This window comes from Phyllostomus discolor, chromosome 2, assembly GCF_004126475.2.
Source record: "Phyllostomus discolor isolate MPI-MPIP mPhyDis1 chromosome 2, mPhyDis1.pri.v3, whole genome shotgun sequence".
Classification (NCBI taxonomy): domain Eukaryota; kingdom Metazoa; phylum Chordata; class Mammalia; order Chiroptera; family Phyllostomidae; genus Phyllostomus; species Phyllostomus discolor.
Window position 1 is genome coordinate 65,821,475 of NC_040904.2, and position 17,979 is coordinate 65,839,453.

The window sequence follows — 17,979 nt, forward strand, 5'->3', positions numbered from 1 at the left end:
TATCTGTTGCGATCGGCTAAAACAGAATCAGAGGCCCCTCTGGTAAGCATGAAAAAAATGGAAATATTTCGGTGAATTTGGACCTTTATAAGACTCTGCTACTTGTGTTCTATTGATTATAAAAGTAAATGAATATTTATTTTCAGGCATTAATTAAATTAGTAACAGAGTGCTTCTTTATAACGAATTAAAATCATCAAGTCCAGTGACAGAGTAGTCTACATTTGGTAGCTATATTTAGAAACAATCCAATATCTGGGGATTTATCCAGTTTTTTATATTCCTACAGTTCTTTGGTATCTGCACCATATTTAGCATCATCTACACCTCCCTACTCCATCCCAAACCAGTTTAATGATGCCATTTCTCTGTCACATATTTCTTCCTGGCTTATACTGGACAGTTTACAAAATAAAGCAAAAAAAGAGGAATAAGGTCAATGATCAGTTCCACCATCTCTATGTGCCTTTGGGCAAGTTCCTTAAATTCTCAAAGCTTTGGGGTTTTTTTAAATCTGTAAATATAATAATTTTTAAGGATAATAAAACGTGTTCTAACCAGCTCAGGGGACTGTTCTGAAGATTTCAACGGACTACTAGACATGAAAGCGGTTTGCTAATTGCAAAAAGCTAGACATAAAGAAAACAAAACTAAATATACAATATCACCACAACAAACAAACAACCACCTTAAATCTCCCCAGAGATTGTAAGATGAAACATGAATGTTAGGAGTGAATTCTTACTGGAGATAAATCCAAAATCCACAAATCTAGAGATTCTGTTTTTGTTTTCATTTCCAAAAATTGCTATCCATGATCTAGTCTCATCAATATGACAAGTCATGATAATGCCATATTACATGGCATGTAGAAAGCTTTGCTTTCAATTACTAATTATGACGCTAATAAGAGATACTTAAAACTATTTTACCATAGTTTTCTTTGGCCTTTTTTCATGTATACTGATATATGCAAGTTGCTTTATAAAGCTGAAATTATAAATGCATGTGCAATTCTATGGTCAATTTTTTCTGCATATTTATTATATTGATCATTGTCAAATTCATTCTATGGTCTTCACAACCATCACTTAACAGCTGTAATTAATGTAAGAAACTGTAAAAAAAAATTTTTAGGTTATTCTAACTTATTTAGCCAGTACATACATTATACATATCTTAGACAGGGCAGGAGTTCAGACTTTAAATGAGGCAATCCTAATTTTTAATTCTGACTTAACCAATAACTTGCTGTTTCTATCTTTCTTCTTTGTTTCTCCCACTCATACAAAAAATATCTGGCCTGCCTCTAATTGTGTATCAAATTTTAGAGATTACTAGGTATATATTTAACTTACAGAAACATGGGTCCTGCTATCAAGAAACTTTGTGTCTAATAGAGATTACAGGTAAATAAACAAACAAGATAGGAAAGTATAAATGCAGTCTGCAAATAAATAGATGATAGGTAAGTAGGAAGAAAGAAAGAAAGAAAGAAAGAAAGAAAGAAAGAAAGAAAGAAAGAAAGAAAGAAAGAAAGAAAGAAAGAAAGAAAGAAAGAAAGAAAAAGATGATAGATAGATAGATGATAAATGGATAGCACGCAAGCCAGCAAGCAGGGGCAGAGGCACAGTACCCATCTTTGAGGAGTTAGAGAATGCTCTTTGAAGGAACCAAAATTTCAAGTCAGTAGAAACAGTATGCACAGAAGTCATAAAACAAAGGACAAGCACAACAAACACAAAAAAATTAGGACATGTGAGCAACACAGTATCCAGAGATCAGCCTGCAGAGGTGAGAAAATGAATCATAAAGCATATTAAGAAATATAAATTTAACCCTGAGAGGACTGGCAAAGAAAATAATAAAATTAATGTATTAAAGTTACTGCAGACTATTTTTCTATTTCAAAATAATATTTATAAAATCCCAGCTAATATTATACATACTTAGAGATAAAATAATAAATGTTTTTCCCTTGAAGTTAGGATCAAGAAAAATATGTCTACTATCACCAATTCTACTAATTTTATTGGAAATCACAGACATGTACAACAAGTAAAAGACATAAAAGGTAAAAAAAAGATACAAATATTGGAAAAAAGTAAAAATGGTTTTCTTTGTGGGTGACACATTTTGTTCATAGGGATTTCAAAAAAATCTGCCTACAAACTCTGAGAAATAATGAGTGGATTTAGCAAAGTTGCTGGACACAGATTTAATATACAAAGTCAAACGTACATTTTACCTTAAACAATAGCATAATGAAATTCAACATATATGTAATTATCAAAAATCCTAAAACATAATAGGTATAAATCTGCTAAAATACATGTAAGACATCTATCCTGAACACTATAAAACACTGTTGAGGGATTTAAAGATCTAAATAAATAGATATGTAGAATATACCATTTCCCTAATTTGGAAGACTTGGATTATTAAAATATTAATTCTCCTTAAAACTTATATAATTTAAAGTAGAATTAAAATTTAAACTCATATTTTTGTTTGTTTAGAATATCTGCATGTATGTGCATAGAAATTAACAAGTTGTTTTTAAAGCTCATAAGAAAATGCAGAGAACTTCTAATAGTCAACTCAAGACAAGAGACACAAAGCTGGAGACGTACACTCCCAGTCTGTAAGACTGACTGTAAAGCCACAACAATTAGGGCCACATACTGGCAAAAATGGATGGAACAGAACAGACTCCTTTCAATACAGGGAGTAGAAAGGAGGCCACACACTGGTGTTCATTCGAATTATGGTTAAGATGCCACTGTGATTCCGTGGAAAAAGGACAGTCTTTTCAATAAGTGATGTTGGAACAATTAGTATCTATAAGGGGAAAAGGGAATTTTGATCCTTACTTTATACCATACTCAAAAATTAGTTTAAGATAAATTAAAATCTTAAACCTCAAAAGAACAGAGAATAAAGCTCCTAGAAAAAGGAGAACATTTTCATGGTCTCAAGGTAGTACAGGAAACTAAAAGTGTCATCTATAAAAGAAAAAAATAATGCACTGGTCCTCATCAAAATTTTTTACTTATACCCTAAAATCATCATTAAAGAACTAATGGAAAAAAATATTTGTAATACATATACTTGACAAAGACTTGTATCTGTACTATATGAGAAAAAAAAAAAAGTAGAGAAACAAGTACATGCAATCACCAAAAGCAGAACATGAAAACTGAGTGCACCAACAGAATTGTACAGATATATTTAGTTTTATTAGTAAAAGCCCTAAATGGAAAACTACCCATCAACACAAGAATATATAAATAAAGTGTGAGCTATTTACACAATGGAGTACTATATACCAATGAAAATACACATATGTATATATTTTTAATATATTAACACATACACATACTTTTTCTTTTCAAATTATTATTACTATTATCTATTTAATGATTTGGAGATTACCTCCATCACTGTATCATTATAACAGCTTTGGCATTCATTGATCATGTTTAGGGGAGTTGATAAAGAGAAAAAAAATCATGTTATTAAGAAAAATTATTATCATGAGCTTTGAGTTGAATTTATTAACGATTCAATTATCTTCTTAAATCAGAGAAAAGAGAAAGGATGATATTTTATAGTAGAAGACTTTAAAATAGTTTTTAAAATTTTCCAAGACACGGAAACATTCTTATGTATAGCTATTCAGTATAATTTTTCCTTTGCATAATTGCCATGCTTTTGTGATTCTGACATGATGTTAGAAATTTAAAGTATGGTCAAGTGAAATTAAGAATAATTTTAGAGTTAATTATGTATTAGCCTCCTTTTTAGCTTTACACCAAAATTGCTGGTAAGGATACAAAGTTAAAAATAAATACATTTACTGGCACTCTCATTAGACTTGGAGCCAAACGTGAACATTTTGAAATAAAATGTTTTACTTTACCATCGGTGACTTCCAAATATGCTTTTGTGATGATACTTCCGGCAACATTTAAAGTCTGGCAGATATAATAGCCAACATCAGATCGCTGGACACTAGTAATAGTGAGGTCACCAGTCTGGGAGACTGAAAACCGGCTGGATGACTGTGGTGGCTGATATGAAAAAAGCAGATTCTAGAATGCAGAATTTGGGGAAAAAAGAATAACAATAGGTTAATTGCTATTTTCCATAATTTGGCATATGTATACATAGTCATAAATAGATAATCTAAACATTCACATGCACAGACCACACCACATGCATATGTATACAAATAAGCTAAATATTCTTTCATCGCATGTTCACATATATAGATGTACACATAAACACATAAATACATAAAGTTTAATGATCTAGTCTTAAAAAGGATTAAAAATTCTAAATAAATTCTAAATATTAATTATGCTTTTCTAATTATCAGTTGCCAACAATACTAGAATTAAAGGGATATTAGGCATCCTTAGAGTTAAATGTTTTACATACTTAACCAAAGCAGTCAAAAGCTTTACTTCATATATATATGATTATTAGCATTATAAACACTAAGTCTTACATAAACAAAATTGAAGTTTAAGCATATTCTGACAAGTAAAGTTCAAGGATATCATTTTGGCACCATAAGTACCTCTGCTAGCTTTCAATTATAAAAGTTCAGTAACTTCTTTCACATTATTAATAATTATTTTTTCTCTTTTTAAATGGTAGGCATATAATGAATTTAAGAATTCATAATGGAATACCATATGACCTCACCTATAAGTGGAACTTAATCAACAAAACGAACAAGCAGGGAAAATATAACCAGAGACATGGAAATAAAGAACAAACTGACGGTGACCAGAGGGGAGGAGGGAGGAGGATAACAGGGGAAAGAAAGGGAAGGGTCAAGTCAAGAAACATGAATAAAAGACCCATGGACAAGGACAATAGGGGTGGGGGGAGGATTAAATGCAGGGGAGGGGGCTGGGCAGGGGAGAGCAATGGTGAAAAAATGGGGATACCTGTAATTAAATAACAATAAAAATTTAAAAAAGAATTCATAGTGGAGCTTTATTTCTGCAGAAAATTCTCTTAAATACATAAAGACAAGCTATGATATTATTTTTGTTGGAAAAATTTATGAATCATAATATAATGTTTGTTAGAGGGAGTATATGTTTTATGCAAAATAACACACCATTTCATTCTCTCATGAAATACAAAATAATACCATTTCTTCTAACAAAATGAAGCTGTTCTTTTTTAAAAGTTTAGTTGCACCCTGGCTGGCCTAAGAATCAAAGGGTTGCCAGTTCGATTCCCAGTCAGGGCACATGCCTGGGTTGCAGGCCAGGTCTTCAGTTGGGGATGTGTGAGAGGCAACCACACATCAATGTTTCTCTCCCTCTCTTTCTCCCTTCCTTCACCTCTCTCCAAAAATAAATAAATAAAATCTTTTAAAAAAAAGTTTAGTTGCCTTTTAACACATATCATTTTATAAAGACTTAACTATTATTCCATGATATTATATCCAATAACAATTTTTTTAAAAAGTTGTATCATTAAAACAAACCAAACCAAATCAAAATTATCTTGAAATTTGATGTAAAATTTAAATAAGGAATAGTTTATTTATAAAATTAAATAAATCATTTAAAATATTATTTTATTACAAAGAACTCTAGTGGATTTACTATTACTGCTATACAGGTTTTCTTATATAATACACTTCCAATTCTTCCTGCTATACTAAAACATTTTGTTTTTTCTTGTTTTTAATTTGCTGTCAGCAAGTTTAGTCCTTTGAGGCCAAATGGAATGTGTTAGAATCAACCAAGTTACCAGAACTCAAATGATGGCCTACATGTCATAATCAAGTTAATATTTGCCTACCAAAGGAGAAACAAAAATAAACTCGATGGCACTGCCTCCAGAAGATTACTGGGTCCAGTGAGTAAAATACCCATATGTTATCTATGAATACAGTATAAGCACAACAATGGAACAATACATCCATAGTCGGTGTAAGCAAAAAATAAAAGAGGTTGGAATATGTATATTAAAAATGAGTGAAAAAATTTTTAGAAGTATTAGGGAAAAATGGGAAATATTTCCCTTTGTTGAAGAAGGCAAGTCATGAAGAGATAAGAAGAGAAGACATACATTTTAAAAACTTTTAAAAGTTTCCTATTATTTTAAAAGTGAAATTATTTCAAAATTACCTTTTCATGAAGCTGAAGCCAAATAGTGAACTTAGAGTTTGTAAGGATATAGGTCTCTATATCCTAGTGTCAAGTTATATAGAAAATTATTGTTTATAAAATGTTTAGAGAGTATGATTTGATAGTAAATGGTGATCACATAGGATAGTTTTCAAAGAATTAGGATACGCTGAGCTATATTTAACATGACATCGATGTTTAAGAAAATTTAATATTGTTTTATATACTTTAATTGTTATATGTATTTCATATATATGAAATGAAGAAGATACTTCTGATTCCTGGTGCTTTAGGGAACTTGCACTGAATACTTACCATCTCTGTGTTAAATGTGTATACATCTCATTTAACATATAATTATAGATATCTGTAGAATAGAAATGATAACTAATTGTGTTGAGGAAAAATTTTTTTAAAATGTCCCTGAACTGGAACTAAGGGTAAATTTTATACAATAAAACCATCACTATTCTATATACCACCCTGAGCAACAAAAGTAGGCAGGAAAAACTGCTTTGAGAATTAAAACAATGAAGGAAATTTTGTTTGAAATTTCTTCTCTCTCTTATTTCTGAAACTTTCTATGAAACTCAGAGATTTCGCAATGCTCTTATTGTGACAGTTGTATGACTAAATTATATATATATGTAATTATATATTAATGTATTATATATTGTATATAATTGGATACATATAATTATTATGATGGCAGTTGTCTTTGCTGATTGAAATAATATACAAAACTCATACCTGACTCCCCTCTCTCCTCCAAAAAATAGCTGGTTGAGGATTTCCGGTTGCTTCACACTGAAAAGTTACAGTTCGTCCCAAGGCAACAACCTGGTCACGGGGTTTCACGACAAAATGCGGAGGTTCTAAAGGAGATGAAACAAATTACGCTGAATCAAAAGCATGTAGTTTTTGTCTTAATTGAGACAATTTGCTGATATCCCAAGTGCTGCTGTTATTTTATACAACTCATTATATACAATAGTATGTAACATGCAAACTTACAACCTGAATTCAACTGATGCTATATTATTAAATGCATATTTGCAGAATGGAATAGAGTTCTTTTGTGAGGAGGTTTTTTTTTTATTACCTAAACTTCTAAGATTAACCTCTATATAAAAACAGTGCTTCAGCTACAATTTAACCCCTTACATTCTCCATATACCTGAAATTTGCATGAATAAGTATCTTTTCTCATTTAGAGCTGCTTAAAAGTGAACAGACTTTAATCATACAAAAACCTTCTGATGTTGGCAGGTCCTAAGATTTAACGCAAAAGCTCCTGAAATGCTACCATGCAAATTATAACCATTTAAAATCCTCAGTCCAATTACTTGAACAAAAATGAACTTAAAGCAATAGTGGAGTCCCATGCCTCCTTCATTTACATAGACAAGGGCATGTTCAAACAGAATGTATATGGAAATGAGGGCAAATTTGAAACATCTGCTCATCCTGACATTATAAATACTGCCAGCTTTGTCCAAACTGTTTGATTTACTCGGACTTAAATGGCCACTCCATCCAGCAGTATATAGAGTGTCAGAAAATTGTGTCAGTTACACTGAGAGCAATGGCAGCTGAAAACACTAGGTTGCTGATGGAGTCACTCCTACAAAAAAAATATGCTTGCTTGGACTGTGCTTTATGCTTGGAAAAATGTGCATTGAATATAACTTTTTACCTATTGTTTACACTTCTCACGTTCGTTTCTTATCAACTGTATGAAACACCTAATTATTCTCTCTTGTCTCAGTCCAAATTGAAGTGAATGCTTAAGCCAAACATTTAATAGTTTATACAGGATAGGGTTCTTCTAATCCACTTTTAAAGACTGTTCCATTGTTTCTAACGTTTTCCCTAAAAGTACTTTTAGTTACTAATGTCAGTCACTTAAGATAACTCTGTAAAAAGAATATGAATAAAAAATTACATTTAGATTATTCCCACAAATGTTTACACTCTGCTCACAAGAATATGATTTTTTTGTTGATGAAGGTGAAGATTTGAAAGGGTATTTTTCCCTAGCTAAATATTTTCTCATCAATCTACGACATGTATACAAATATTTATAATATATCTCATATATAAATTTTGTAAGTTTATATATATAAGCAATCCCTTAGAAAAAGGGATATGTAAAACAACTAGCTGAAGATTACATGGTGGCAAAACTGAAGAAAGCAATTAGCTCTCCTAACTCCCTCTATACTCCCTTTTTATTTTTAATTGAGGTTTAGTAGAAATTATACCATTTGACTAGAAAATTATAGGAGACCTGAAAAATTAGGTCAAATGCCTTCAAATGTCCTGTAACTTACAGGGAAGAAAATACAAAGCTAGGAGATACAGTTTAGTTCAATTTGGTAAGGCTAAAGTTCTACCTTATAATTTTTTAAAACTCTGATTGTAATTGAATGGTTTACTCATGAATTTAGCAAGCACTGTCATTATCCAGGTATAATAAAAAGCATATGCATCATCGCTTGGGGATTTTCATCCACACACAGCCATACAGGAGCATTTAATTCATTCATTAGGGGTTGAAATAATTGATGTAGATATCAGAGAGAAAAACTGAAAGGACTGACTGGATAAAAAAAAACTTAAAGCCAGAAGAGACTTTAATTTGTTTCAATAAAAAATAACAAATGATTAATTAAATGAATGGGAGAATATGACTTTGCAATATTCAGGGCATTTGGTTAGGAAAATATAAATACTTGAACCACTTAGACAAGTAAAATCTTAGGGTGGTCTCTTTCCTATATATCTTAGAAGCATGTCTAATAATGTGTGCCAGAAACCCTGTTCCTTTTATGAAATGCAAGCTCTCTTCAAACGTCAGAGACCTACTTGGGAACAAGGGACAGAAACTCTTGTGCTAACTACATCTATCCTGCAGGAATCCTTCCACACAGGATATTTGACTGGAAATGAATTCACTCTATTTCATAGGCATATTGTCAAGCCAACATCAGCAGTGACATCAGCCACAGAGTATGTCTTAGAAATAGAACTAAAAAAACTCCCTGTACATGTATGTCAAATATCAGATGTAGATATATTTCTAAAAATAATTTACATGAATTAAATACACCAACTTACCAACCTATCTTAATCACCTATATTTAGATGGAAAAGACCATTCTTAATATGCATCTACTTAATATTTATGATGAAATGTTGGTTTTTTCAAGGCTATAACATTTAAACTTTCTACAATTAAAAATACATAATCATGTTAGTAATGTCACATATGGCCAGTGTTGAAAATTTAGAAAATGAGACAAGAAAAAAAAAGCTACCTGTAATTCAACCATGGAAATTGGACTGTATTGTTTAAAATAGTCTCTTACAGTATCATTTTAATGACTATTTAATGATACATATTTAATTATTTAACCAATCTATTAGTTTTAAATTTAGTTTGTTTCTAATTTTCACTACTAAAAACAGTGGTAAGATTAACATAGTTTTCAATGATATTTAAAGTTATTCCAACTGGCACTGTCTCTACTAGAGCACTTTTCTCTAAAGCCTCACAAATACTGAGCATTAACATCTTATCCAAACTGACAATGGAATCTCCTCTTAGCATCTTTATGTCAGTGGCATTAAACACTTACCTTCATACTACCTTGTCACAGATATCCTACCTTGTCACAGATATCTTACTTGTATCTGTGATACAGATATCACAGAGGAGATTGCGTCCTTTTTGATTTCTAATTACCATCAATAGGCTAAAATTTTATCTACTTCTCATATGTGTTGTAGATATATTTTTCCATTTTGTTAACAGTCTTTTTAATCTGGTTAGATTTATAATATATACATAATATGTAAACATTCAACTCCATTCCCATCCTATACTCTTGTCTTTATTTTGTATGTGTTTTAGTCATCTATATTGTATATATAGTAGCATCTAGAAAGTTATTTTTTCAAATAGCCTATTATTTTATCACCATTACTGAACAATCTGACCTATCTGTATTAATATAAAGTGACACACTTTTATAATATTTGTGCAGCTTTTTAACCGAAAAAACTAAGGAGATACTTTTAGGGTCAAAATTATTTTTTAACCTAACACTCAGCATACCCATGGAAAACCCTCCAAAAATGGTGTCCCAGCATCCCTTTAAAGAGTGAATGGGCCTTCCCTGAGTTGCTGAGCATGAAACCTAATGAAAACTTAATGACTATTTATATGAGTACAAATATTTATCAAAGCAAACTTTAATAAAGTTTGGACACATCATGTTGTTACATCTTACACAAAATGACGTGAATCTGACAAATAAAAATGAAAATGAGAGCAAAGAAGTTGAACTGCAAAGTTATTCACTAATAGGACTTTTAATGACTATTATTGAACAACAATTATAAAAACTCAGATAGACAGACATGGATACATAAACATCTTGGACAAAAAAGCCCAAATTGTTCTCTGGGTATGTATGTAGGTTTGTTTTCTTAAGAGATATAAGTTGAAATAGCGCTTAACCAAAATACAGTCCTACAACTTACTTTGTCTCATTTAAGGAGGAAAAATATAAAAGGTTCAGATCACATATCATTTAATAATACATAAAGTTAGCAACCCCATTACCTTCACTCTTTGTCAGTTACCCATACTTCCTGCAGACTTTATTCTGTGCAGTCTGTCTTTGTGGCCAATGACAAGTGAAACATGGAGGCAGACTGGTTGAAGGACATGGAAGGGTATGGATGGAAAGGGGAAGAGAAGTTCCAGTCACAGTGACACGGTGATTAGAAGATGGCCAATAAAATGTCAACTTACCAGACCCAACTAAAACAAAAAAAAAAGAAAACATGGAATAAATAAAAATAAACAGAAAACAAAACATAAAAAAGTAATTTAACAATGATTTTCCTTTTAAAATAAAATAAAGAACACATTAATATTTGGATGCATGGCTTATACTATTCATGAATGAATATATTTGTTAGCATTTTAAGTATAATCATGAAAAATTTAAGAAAGATAGAAATGGATCTTAAAATCTCTTCAATGATTAAATAGCAGAGCTATAATGGATGACAGCTGTAAAAATATAAAACACTTTCCAATGGCTTTACATTTTGCTACCAGATGACAGGATTAGATAACTATATGTGTAATGAGTTTTGAAAACACTATACAGTTTAACTGCTAATGCTATAAGAGATTAGAAATCAAGCATCTTAATCAAAGTTAAAGAAGTGTTAAATTCTATAACTTCATCTCAGATTAATTTGTTAAAGTTTCATGCTTCTAATGATATTCTGTTAAATCATGCTTTTCATACTTGAATAAGTATAAGTTTATCTGTTTAAAATAGAGACTATGATTCTATAGGTTAGGAGTATGGCCTGAGATTTTCATTTCTAACAAGCACCCAGGTGCTGCTACTGTTCCATGACCACAGGCTGAGTAGCAAGATTATTACAAGGTGTTACATTTAAATTCTTCCATATTCTTAATCAAAAAGAAACATAAAAAGTGTGAATATATTATATTAACTTTATAACAATAATAAAGTCATAATCACATTACCTGTTTTCCATAATAAAACATTGGGTATTTTAACATATCAACTAATACATATTTTAAATACTAGAAAACAACTGTTTTGTTTTGCAATTTCAGAAGCAAAGACAATTACTACTGTCTAATGTACAACTTTCTCATAAAAGCCCAATATATACCCACAATACATTTTACTCAAATAATCCCCATGTAGGCAAATTAAAATTAAAGACACTTCATATGCATTCCTGTAGTTTAAGTAAGTGAACTATGCCACGCACTGCTGCTGTGAAATAGTAAAGTTTTACAAGAGACAGAGGTTCTTGTACCTATTGTTACCACTTATACAACACTTAAAAGTAACTCAGAAACACATTTCAATTCACATGTTCCCTTCAACATGAATAACTTGTCTTTATTTTTCACTCAAAAAAAAAAAAACTTGAAGCACAATTTTTTCATTCATTCAGGCAAGAAAAGGGAAAAAAAATTTCTCATTTACTCAAGCATAATGTTTGTAAAAGACTCAGCTTTGCTATCCTAATTTAAAAACACAAAATAAATCAGACTTGGTTCCAATTCTTGAAACCTCAAAAATGATGTCTTTTAAATGACAAGAAGAAATACTTAGAAACTACAAGAAAGAGAACCTGACACACTGTAATGTAACAACAAAGTTTTGTTTTGAAAATAGCAAAAGGTGTAGGATCGTATTTTGGGGTAATCTGAAAATAAATTGATCTAATTAGACTCATACATTCAAAAATGAAGCCTATTTAAAACTGAGAGCCTAAACTGAGAGCTTATTTGAAGCCTATTTAAAAACTGAATCATTACGGGAATGATTCCTAAATGTTTTCTAGTTGTACAACTTCAGCGCTTTAAAGTCCCTTAAATATTTCAAAAATACCCAACATGTTAAAGATAAGAAAATTATTGGAAAGCAGCTCATTCAAAATTTAAAAAGTACCTTTTCCTTGCTTATAAGTTTTTCCAGCAATTTAATTATAGGAGTTGAATATTTTATTAAAATCCAGTGTGTTTAAGAATTTCAAGTTACTGACAAATAGTAACTGGAAAATGTTTCATAGTCTATTAATGACACTAAAAGTTATCTAAGAACAATGTCTAATATAGAAGCTTCTAAAACAGAAGTTTTTGAGAAACTCCTATTTTGCATAATCATTTTAACTTTTAATAACCATGACTCTCAGGAAATCATCCCTCTTATCCAAATAAAAACCTGCCTGTCACAAGTGAACCCCCTTTTCATTTGTTCTGGTTTCAGTAAACAAATAAATGCCATCAATATTCTGCACATAAAATCCTTCTGCTCACTTGAAGGAAATTATCACCCCAAACATTCTCTTAAAAAATAAATGAGATAAATTTCTTTCAATTTTTCTCAGATGTCCCCTATTTCTCCTTGTTCCTCTCAGGGTTAGGTCAAAGGATTTTGTTTCCAGGCAGAGTCAGGGCTGACTCGACAACAGGCTGTGCCTATCAGCGTCTAGTTAGGTATGTGCAGGAACAGTCCGTGGGAAGAAGAGTCATTTGGATCCCGTTCACTCATTATCTTCTAAAGTTTGTGATTTATGAGTGGTTTCTCTCTTACCATCCTCATAACTCTTCTCAACAACTTTTCTTTCTGCTATAAAGGCTAGGAACACTTCTACTGCAACTCCCTCTTCCCTCTAAGAGGAAAAGGCTGTGTGACTCTATCTCTAATAAAACAATAAAACTCTAAAATTTTAGGGCTGGAAGTGACCTTAGAACTTATCAGTCTAACCCCATCCTCCTTGCACAAGAAACGGAGAACCTAAATTGTTAACTAACTTTCTCAAGGCCACAGACCACTAACCAAAGCCTGCCTTCCAGGCCTCTTGCCTAAGTCCAAATCTCTACACATTTTCCCACCAGTTCATCAGTGTGGGCAGAACCATATGCAATAGGACACAAAATCTATTTGATTTCACATTTAAATAATTCCTCATTATATTAAAATATTTTAAGAATGTTTAGTTATTGTTTTAAAAATACATGAAAAACTAATAGGTAAGAAGAATGCAGACTTTGAGCCTCTTGAAAGGTTCGCTTTTTGATGAAATAACAACAAAAATACAATTATTTCTTACAGGTGAACCAATTTAAATCCCAATACTTGAAACCACTATAAATTGAATAAAGTAATAATCTTTTGAAACATGAGAACAAATAATATTTTCACCAATTTTTTTTTCTTAAGGTAAGTATGCCAAATCGGAAGATAAAAATAACCTTTGAAAATAAATATATTTTCAAGAGATTAAAATGTACTATTTAATTTTTTAAAAACAGAACCATTTTGCAGATTATAATCCATCTCCAGTAACAACTCTAATTTTCTTTCATACTGAAGTACTTTAAGAATGGGATGAGGAATTAGAGAACTTGCCAGAAGGCTGAATTTATAGGAAACAATGTTTTCACTCAGATTATATTTTCATGGGGGAGGAGAGGAGGAGAGTTATAGTAAATCTAAATATACACACACACATTTATATAACATCCAAATTATATAATTATAAAACTCCTGTTCCTTTTTGTGATTAAAAGAGAGCTTTCATTAAAATGATTAGAAGTAATACAATTATTATATCCTTGACTAATAGTTTTTTTTTTTTTTTAAACAACTGTTTAAAAAGTTTGGGAAAGTTTAGCCTTTCTCTCCTCTCTATCAAACATACAAACACTTAGTATAAAAGACTTCCTTCCTCCTTTGAATGTTAGTTACATCAAGCTTCAGATTATTTAATTACTTTGATATCTTCTTTCTAAAAATATACATTTTTCAGATGATAATGTTTAGGTACAACTAAGATAAGATAAGAAAGAAAGGAAGCAAAAAATGGAGCAAAGAAAGGGATGAAAGAAAGAAAATAAAGGAGGGAGGAAATATTCATTTTTCTATCATATTCAGGAGATGTAAGTCAAAAAGATGACAAATGTTTGAAAAAATTATACAGAGGCTGGAGGAAGAGACATTTTTTTGGTCTGAGAAAATAAGTAGCTGGACAGATACTAAAGTCTTCAAATCAGGTCTAATAAATACAGGAACCAGCCAATGTTGATAATTACTTAGGCCCGAAGAGAAGATAATGGGCCTAAATAGCATGAATGACTTAAGGAAAGAACAGAAAAGAAGCAGTTAACAGTAAAGATCGCTGAACCATGAATTTGTTGCCAACCATGATGTCTCCAGAGGTCTTTAAAACTGGGATTTATATCCATTTGGCCACAACAGTTTAGCTATAACCCTGTCTGGTAAAGGAACAGAGCAGCTGACTTAATGTGTTTTCTACGCTATGATTTTAAGAGTACGGAAATTCAGAACCAAAGCAGGAGAACAGATATATTCTTTTTAGTTAATATTACTGTAAGTTGATAAAGTACTTCATACTCTATGATAAATCTTACTCTATGATAAGCTCTTATGATAAATCCAAAAGACATCAGAAATATTTGAAGAAAGTAAAATATTTGCATAATTGGCACTATATTACAATTAAGATTGTGGTGTTTTTATACTGAGAACTCAATTTTGGAAGATTAATGGCAATTTGAGTTTATACTTACAAGTTACATAAATGTTGAGATTCTTCACTGTTGGCTTTGGCCCTACAACTATTTTAAAATGCAATAACAGAAAATTATCACAGTATTTGGGTCTAAAATAATTAAAGTGTTCTAAATTCCTAGCATGACTCTATATAAGATTTCATAGTTAAGCCAATTTACCTATGGTAGAACCAATCCTACTTGTAAATATCAGAGAACAGCAGTTTTCCTGAATGGGCTACAAATGAAATTACCTTGACTAAGGAATTTTTCTGCTAGTTTTTACATATTAATTTTCATTATTAGTAGCTAAATTCTAATGAATCCTTAAGTTGATATCATTTTTTTTCCATTTTCATATACAGTGCTTTTCAAAGAGCAGGGCTCAATCAACAAATATGGCAGACTAGAACTGTAAAAACCATATTCTAGAAGAATATGAATGGAGTAAAAGTAGTAAGCTACAAGATTTTGGTGGAAACACGTTTTTATTAAAACAGAGGACCCCTCAAATTTTCAAGCACTAAAGCTATCTACATTTGAACTGACAAAAACCCAGTCACTGTTATGCTACAGCAATTATATTCATAGACATTCATGAGTGATCATATCTCTCACAATTAAAAGCCCTTAGAATATTTTAATACTAAGGTATGATTTCTTTTGGGGGAAAAGATTGAGTTTAACATAAAAGCCTGTCATTATGCCTTTCAACTTTTCAGACATTAAAATAGAGTAATTAAGAGCGGCATTTTTAGAATATATTTAATGGAGACATCAAATACTATGAACTTTTCCCCTCCACTCAAATCTTCCATTATTCCTTTATGTAGACAGATATTCTAGAGATAATTCTGGTTGTTACAACCTAAAGAGGGTTGTGTTTCTGACATCCAGAGGACAGAGGCTGGGATGCCAATAAATATCCCATATTCAGATGGTTCGTCAGATGGCTCTCCACAACAAAGGCTGATCCAACCCAAGATGTCAATAGTGCCAGCACTGGGAAACCTTGCTGTGGATTATCCATTCAATCTGAGGTTTAACAGCATACTAACAAATAATTACTTCCCCCAAATACAAAAATAAAGTGTCTTGCACAATCCTAAATTATCAGAGGTACTCACAAATAGTTAATATTCTTCCTCTTTTCCAGCTACTTCTAAAAATGTGGCAACTTTACCAAAAAGTAGTTAGTAAATGGTGCATCTTAATTATTTGCCTACTATAGAGTCTGAGATTGAAATAAAACTAACCATTAATCTATGACAATTTGCATGACACCTGAATAGAATCTTGGGATCATAATTTTGATGGTAATATTCCTTAAATCAATTTAGAAAGCCAGAAACCTAGATCTTTTCTCTCCCTCCCCCTCCTTGAGATGCACAATCCATTATACCATTCCATAGCTTTAATTTTGTAACTATTTCTCCATTCTACCCAACCTCTTTCTATCTCCATTGCCACCCTCTGGCCAAGTTATTCAATAGGACTCACCTGAACTATCGTTAGTGCTTTTATCCAATCCAATTTCACAATGTAGGCAGAGTAACTAAGAACAAAACTAAACTAAACTAATAAGATTATAGTGCTTTTTTTGCTTAAAATCTTTTAATATTGTCCTACTGCTCTTAAAAGAACAAAATCCTTAACATGGCCTTGCTGTGTAACTCCTTTGTGCCTTCTCTTACTGACTTTCCTCCTCTGTCTCCCCACCTAGCCACATAGGTCTTCTTTTAGTTCTTAAGGAGGTCATGCTCCATCTTACCTCTGGTGTTGTTCGTGCTGCATCTTGGGGTCCTCCCCCTTCATCTATTTAATTCTGCTCACCTTACCTCTTGGCTCAAAAAAAAAATCTTCAAGGAGCTACCTCTACATTTGATAATATATATTATCAGAATGCTACCTTAACCCTTCTCCCATAGTACTTCTACTTTAAAGTCATGCATTTGTGCATGGCCTCAGGTGAGGATAAAAAATTAGTTACTGACATCTATTTATAAAAAAAACCTCTCAACAAAATGGGTATAGAAGTAACTACCTTAACTTGATGACGACTACGTATGACAAGTCCACAGCTACCATCCTAGTCAATTATGAGAAGCTGAAAGCTTCTTCTCTATGATCAGGAACAAAACAAGAATGCCCACCTTAACCAGTATCACTGAACACAGTATTAGAGGTCCTAGCCATAGCAGTAGGACCAAAAAAAATTAAAATAAAAAAAGAAAAGAAAAGGCGTCCAAATTGGAAAAAAAAAAGCAAAGCTGTCACTATTTATAGATGACATACTATGTATAGAAAACCCCGAAGAAGCCACCAAAAATTAATAGAATAAAAAAATTTAGGAAAGTAGCAGGATACAAAATCAATATAGAGAAATTTGTCATCTTCCTATACACTATTAACAAACAATCAGAAGTAATTAAGACAATGCAATTTGCACATGTATCAAAATAAATAAATTTAACCAAAGAGGTGAAAGACCTTACTCTGAAAACACAATAGGACATTGAAGAAACAAACTGAAGAAGCCACACATGAATGGAAAGATACACCATGTTTACAGACTAGAACAATTGATATTGTTAAAATAAACACGCTACCCAAAGAAACCCACAGATTCAATGCAATTGCTATCAAAACACCAATGACATTCTTCTCAGA

At 31.5% G+C, this 17,979-nt stretch overlaps 1 protein-coding gene across 8 annotated transcripts in view; it reads right to left on the bottom strand.

Annotated features, from left to right (window-relative positions):
* Positions 1–17,979, bottom strand: part of ROBO1 (roundabout guidance receptor 1) — a 1,159,940-nt gene that overhangs the window by 74,899 nt on the left and 1,067,062 nt on the right. For 6 of the 8 annotated variants that reach the window (XM_036017943.1, XM_036017942.1, XM_036017946.1 and 3 more), the window contains 3 exons: positions 10,984–10,992; positions 6,912–7,036; positions 3,923–4,094 (listed from right to left, as the gene is read on the bottom strand). In XM_036017943.1, coding sequence (XP_035873836.1) covers positions 3,923–4,094; positions 6,912–7,036; positions 10,984–10,992 — 306 coding nt within the window. The remainder of the gene's footprint in view (positions 1–3,922; positions 4,095–6,911; positions 7,037–10,983; positions 10,993–17,979) is intronic. The other 2 variants (XM_028505220.2, XM_028505219.2) reach the window with 1 other exon arrangement.